Source organism: Hyperolius riggenbachi, chromosome 10 (assembly GCF_040937935.1).
Source record: "Hyperolius riggenbachi isolate aHypRig1 chromosome 10, aHypRig1.pri, whole genome shotgun sequence".
Taxonomy (NCBI): domain Eukaryota; kingdom Metazoa; phylum Chordata; class Amphibia; order Anura; family Hyperoliidae; genus Hyperolius; species Hyperolius riggenbachi.
In genome coordinates this window covers 226,427,760-226,433,759 of record NC_090655.1, presented here as the reverse complement: position 1 = coordinate 226,433,759, position 6,000 = coordinate 226,427,760, and the positions used below count along the sequence as shown (strand labels likewise).

At 52.6% G+C, this 6,000-nt stretch overlaps 1 protein-coding gene across 1 annotated transcript; it reads left to right on the top strand.

The window, feature by feature from the left end:
- The first annotated feature begins 2,558 nt into the window (after window positions 1-2,558).
- LOC137536853 (histone H1C-like) lies at window positions 2,559-3,038 on the top strand. Its single transcript, XM_068259039.1, has one exon. It carries the CDS (start codon window positions 2,559-2,561, stop codon window positions 3,036-3,038), a length of 480 nt encoding a protein of 159 aa, XP_068115140.1.
- The last annotated feature ends 2,962 nt before the right edge of the window (window positions 3,039-6,000 follow it).

Sequence of the window (6,000 nt, the reverse complement as noted above, 5' to 3'; positions counted from 1 at the left end):
GCAACGTCTGAATTTCACGAAATGTCTCATGCAGGTAGAAGACATATTGTTAGACTTGGGCTCCAAAGATGGGTTCCCTACATCTCTGCAAACCAGAGTTACAGGGCTCCAAAATTGGTAAAATCCCCCATAGGCTTTCATTGGGCCTCCTATTTACAGTTCCAAAATCTCACATCTTTTCAAAGGGCAATTGCTCAGCAGTGGCAAATTTTCTAGCATTGTAGGGACCCTTAGGGGGAACATGACTGGTGAGTTTCGGGCCCCTAGGCCAAAGAGGTCATAGCCTAGGGTCACAAAAACCTGTTTATTTGGGCAATTTTAATTGTAGTTATGCTGACGTACATAAATCTCAGCCATGGCCGTTAGCAACGTCTGAATTTCACGAAATGTCTCATGCAGGTAGAAGACATATTGTTAGACTTGGATTCCAAAGATGGGGTCCCTACATCTCTGCAAACCAGAGTTACAGGGCTCCAAAATATGTTAAAATCCCCCTTTACAAAGCACGAAAGTTCGGGTCCCCATTGACTTCCATTATGTTCGGAGTTCGGCTCGAACACCCGAACATCGCGGCCATGTTCGGCCTGTTTAGCCCGAACCCGAACATCTAGATGTTCGCCCAACACTACTTGACAGTCAGCCTATTGGGCCAATCAAAGTGCAGGAATCTTGTCCATTGAAGCCACTGGACCTGCCAGACTCTGGGCGGGTTCAGTGGAGCCCTCGTTTAGTTTAATGAAGTGCTTGTTAAACTATTGTAGCATAACGTTATTTAGCAGCGCACACTATGGCTGCATAGCATGCGCTTGGGATTGCTGTAGCAGCGCAGCTTAGTGAATCAACCCCTTTGATTGGCCCAAAAGGCTGCCTGTCAAGTGACGTCACGCGTAGCGTGTGCTCCGGTGAGTGATGTCAATTGCGCGTGCTACGCTGCCAGTAACGCATGTAGTATGTGGACTGATTAAATAGCGCGTGTAGCAGAAGGTTACTTGCGCTATTATGTTAGTGAATCAATTACATAATATGGGGGCTTTAAACTTCAAAAATAATTTCTTTCCTTGTAACATTTTTCCCACATTACAAAATTGAAAATGGATGCTCACCAGTGTGGCTTATCTGGTGTACATGAAGGCTTGTTTTCTACCTGAAGTAGTGGCTGGATAGTGTACTGGATAAGGGCTCTGCCTCTGACACAGGTGACCTGCATTACCTCTCTGACTACCTCCCACGCATAACAACGCCACTCTATTGCAAACTTAAAAGTAACCCATTGGGTTGTCTCTGTACAATTTATCAAAGATGATCTTTTTAAAGGTGTATGTCACCAAGGTTTTAAATATTTTTTTGTTTTATATTTTTATGCGATGGAGACCTCTCTTTATGATTACAGAGGGTGCTACAAGGATGGTGGTGTTGCCAGAGAAGGCAGTGGGGTGGACATATACCGCCGGAGGTGCTGTTAAGCTGGGCATGGCTGCATCACCTGGTGAGCCGTTATATGTAGGGGGGGGGGGGACCCCACTGAGTCTGAAGTTGTGAATTTGTGGACTGATACAGAGTGCTAACACTATTATCCTCCATTGATTTCCCACACTCTGCATATAAGAAAGTCAATTAGCTTAGTGATGGATGAAGTAGATGCAAATAACTTCGAGTTGATGCAAATTTACACACATTTTAATGCACATGTATGCAACTTCAAAATGAACCAATCGAATTTTATTGGTTCATTTTTAAGCTGCATAAATTTGCATAAAAATTTTCATATTTGCATCAACACGAAATTTTTTGCATCTACTTGACCATCACTAATTAGTATATTTGTCAACAGCAACCATTGCTATTCGTCAAAAAGGTTGGAAATGACCATGACTGTAGAAATGACATTTAGGAACACAAAAGAGAATCTTTTCTCTGTATGTCAGTTATGTGATATTGGTGGGAATTCCCAATTCTCAATAGGTTAATGATAACCCCTGGACAGCCGATGTGAGAGGCTCATCCTAATGGCAGACAGCAGAGGAGAGCTCAGCCTGTGCTAACAACCGGGACATTCCCCAGCATAATACTCCCCTCCAGAGGTCAGTAGCCCCCCAATCCCGTATATTATGTGGCGGGGATCATCTCCCTCATATTGCGGGGGCAGTGACAGGAGACCCCGTATATTAGACATGTTACCCCCTGATAATGATGGAGACAGAGGAGATCGGGGGAGCAGGAAGCGGAGCTGGTCACATTAGAGCGGGATTTCCTGGCCACTGTCGCCGCTCAGAGGCCCCCCGTGACTGTAATGGAGGAGGGTAGACACCTGCCAGCCGGGCGGCCGCACCGCTACTTTCCGGGGGGAATAAACCCACTTTTCTCCCGGCGAGGAAACACAAGCAGAGAGCCGAGGAGTGACAGCTGTGTGGAGGGGAGGGGCGGCTGAGAGTCCGGATCCCACCAATAGGAAGACGGGACGAGTTACTATCAGCACCCAATGGCAGCGCAGCCGGAGAGAGTATATAAGCGCTCACTGGCGGTCACTTGCAGTTACACTTTGTAATATAACTAGGAAGATGGCAGAGACCGCCCCAGCAGCCGCCCCTCCCGCAGCGGAGCCCGCCGCCAAGAAGAAGCAGACAAAGAAGGCGGCAGCCGGAGGAGGAGCCAAGAAAGCCAGCAAGAAGCCTTCCGGCCCCGCCGTGTCCGAGCTCATCCTCAAGGCCGTGTCCGCCTCCAAAGAGCGCAGCGGGGTCTCCCTGGCCGCCCTGAAGAAGGCTCTGGCTGCCGGAGGCTACGATGTGGAGAAGAATAACAGCCGCCTCAAGCTGGCCATCAAGGGCTTGCTGACAAAGGGCAGCCTCGTCCATGTCAAAGGCACCGGCGCCTCCGGATCCTTCAAGGTCAGCAAGAAGGAGGCAGCCGGCAAAGAGCACAAGAAGCCGGCACAGGCCAAGAAGAAGCCAGCGGCTGCTGCCAAGCCTAAGAAGCCGGTTACTGCCAGGAAGCCCAAAGCCGCCAAGTCCCCGAAGAAGCCTAAGCCTTTTTTTTTTTAATGGCTTAAATCACCACTGTAAATGGGGCTATTAATTGGTAATACGTGGTGTTAAAAAGGGATATACGCGTTAAGCAATCAAAGAGGTGAAGGCGAGTTCCAATGGCACTTGGCGGCGAAGGTACCGCTGGAGGAGGATGAGTGGCTGATGCCAAAAAGGCCCCAGAGAGGTTTTTGTAATTTTTTTTTGTTTTTTTTGCAGCAATTAGCAATGACATCGCAGCAGAGTTGTCAGTGGACACGGGTGTGAACGCAGAGTGCAGTGGTGGTAGCGACTGAGTCAGGAGAAGGACTATGCGGGCGGTCAGTTCAGCAACACAGAAGGACCACGGCAACATACTGGTAGTAGTAGTAGCAGCACAGCGTCATAGTGCTGGCCAAAAAATTAAATGCACCCGGTGACCCGGGCAGTGTGAACGCAGACAGAGTACATTGGTGGAAGCGAGTGAGTCAGGAGGAGGAGGACAATGCCGGCGGTCAATTCAGCAGCACAGAAGGACCATGGCAACATACTGGTGCTAGTAGTAGCAGCACAGCGTCATAGTGCTGGCCAAAAAATTAAATGCACCCGGTGACCCGGGCAGTGTGAACGCAGAGTGTAGTAGCGACTGAGTCAGGAGGACAAAGCGGGCGGTCAGTTCAGCAGCTCAGAAGGAGGACCATGGCAACTTACTGGTAGTAGTACCATAACACCAAAAAATTAACCAAGGTAGGCACTAGGCAGGTAGTAACTGTCTTTATAAAGGCAGGCATAGTTAACAACAGCACATGCAGCAGCCACTTCATGTCCCCCTGTGTCCGACAATAGGGGCCAGGAACTCACCTTCCACCCAAGCCTGGTTGATTTTCAGGAAGGTGAGTTTGTCCACAGAGGCGTGGGAGAGCCGAGAGCGCTTCTCTGTGACCACGCCACCGGCCGCACTAAAGCATCTCTCGGAGAGGACACTGGAAGGAGGGCAGGATAGGAGTTCCAGGGCGTACTGGGAAAGCTCGCTCCAGATGTCCAGTCTCTTGACCCAGTACTCCAAGGGGTCCATGGGGCTGTCGGTGTGATTGGATGACCCCATATAGTCAGACACCATGGTGGTCAGTCGTTGCTTGTGCTGGTTGGTGGTGGATGCTGTGGCGGGCACCTCTGTTCTGGGCTGCTGCACTGCATACAGGCTCTTGCTTAGGCTCTTCAGGTCTCCGGGGCGCCAGTTGCTGCTGCTGCTGCTGGTGGTTGTTGTTGTGTTGCTAGTGGCAATGGCAGGCACCTCTTGCTGGCTTGGGAGAGCAGTTACAGTGGGGGTGGAAGGCTGGGGGAATGCTTCCAGTAGTCTGCGCACAAGGGCCTCCTTCAACTCCCTTGTGCGTTGCTCGGTGGTGGATGGCGTCATTAAGTCTCCCAGCTTCCCTTTCAGACGGGGATCAAGCATCAAGGTAATCCAGATGTCCTCCCTTGAACGCATCTGGATCACCCGGGGGTCCCTTCGAAGGCAGCGCAACATGTGCACAGCCATGGGAAACAAGTGGGCCCTGCCAGCAAGATCTTCCTCGTCCTCGCCATTGTCCCATAACGCATGCCTGTCCTCTTCCTGTGCCATGTCGTTGTCCTCCTCAAACCGCCATCCACGTACAACGCCTGCTGCACTCTGCTCCTCCTCCTCCTCCAGGTTAGGGACCTCCAACTCTTCCACTACCTGCTGTGAGCCCTCCTCTGAGCTGGACTGTGCTGCCATCTGCTCCTGTTCTTCCAACTGCCTCAGGGCTTCATCCCCACGCTCAATTAAATTGTCCATTGCCTGCTCCAGTAGACAAACCAAGGGCACCCACTGGCACACAGAGGCCCGCTCCTCACTGACCATCTTGGTTGCCTCCAGGAAGGGACTCAGCACCAGGCATACTTGCTGCATCAGTGTCCACTGAGTGGCAGTAATCATGGGGACTTGCTGGTTGCTGGGAACACTTGGGTCTAGCATGTAGGCCCTAAGAGCCAGCCTGTGCTGACACAGCCGCTCCAACATGGCCAGAGTCGAATTCCAGCGAACTGGCATGTCGATGATCATCCGGTGTTGTGGCCTTCCATACTGCTGCTGTAAGGTGGACAAGAGTGCAGAGGCAGTGGCTGACAGGCGGAAAAAGCGTACCACCGCCCGGGCATCCTGCAGCAGCTCGCTCATCCCCTGGTAGGTGCGCAAGAAGCGCTGCACCACAAGATTGAGCACGTGGGCCAAGCAGGGGATGTGCTGGAGGTTTCCCTGCTGCACTGCTGCCACCAGGTTGGCCCCGTTATCGGCTGCCACATACCCCACTTCCAGGCCTCTGGGGGTCAGCCACCTCCGCTCCTGCTTTCTGAGGGCGGCCAGGACGTTGGTGGCCGTAAGCCTCTCCTTCCCCAGGGTCACCAATTTTAAAAGGGCTTGGCAGTGCCGAGGCTTGGCGCTGCTGCTGCCGAGGCGGGCTTGCTTTCCGGGTGCAGAGGGAGTGTCGTGACAGGACCCTTCTGCATCCCCCCTGATCCCGCGTGGTGGCACCACTAGCTGGGCTGATGCGCTCTTGTCCTCCCTCCCTTCCATCAGTGTCACCCAGTGGGCCGTAAAGGACAGGTAACGACCTGTCCCAAATCTGCTACTCCACGAGTCCATGGTCACGTGGACCCGCTTGCCCACAGAGTAGTCCAGGGAACAGGCCACGTTTTCCACCGCAAACTTGTGGAGTGCTGGGATCGCGCTCCTGCTGAAATAGTGGCGACTGGGGACTTGCCACTCAGGGATGCCAAATTGGAGCAGCGTCCACATGGCGCTCCCCTCCTGCACCAGGGAGTAGGGAAGCAGCTGTGATGCCATGGCCCGGGCCAGCAAGCCATTTAGTTTGCGGATCCGCCTGTGGCTTGGAGGCAGAGGCTTGGTCAGACCCTGAAAGGTGTCGCTCAGCAGGGTCTGACGACGCTGGGATGCAGGGGAGACAGAGGAGAGAGACGA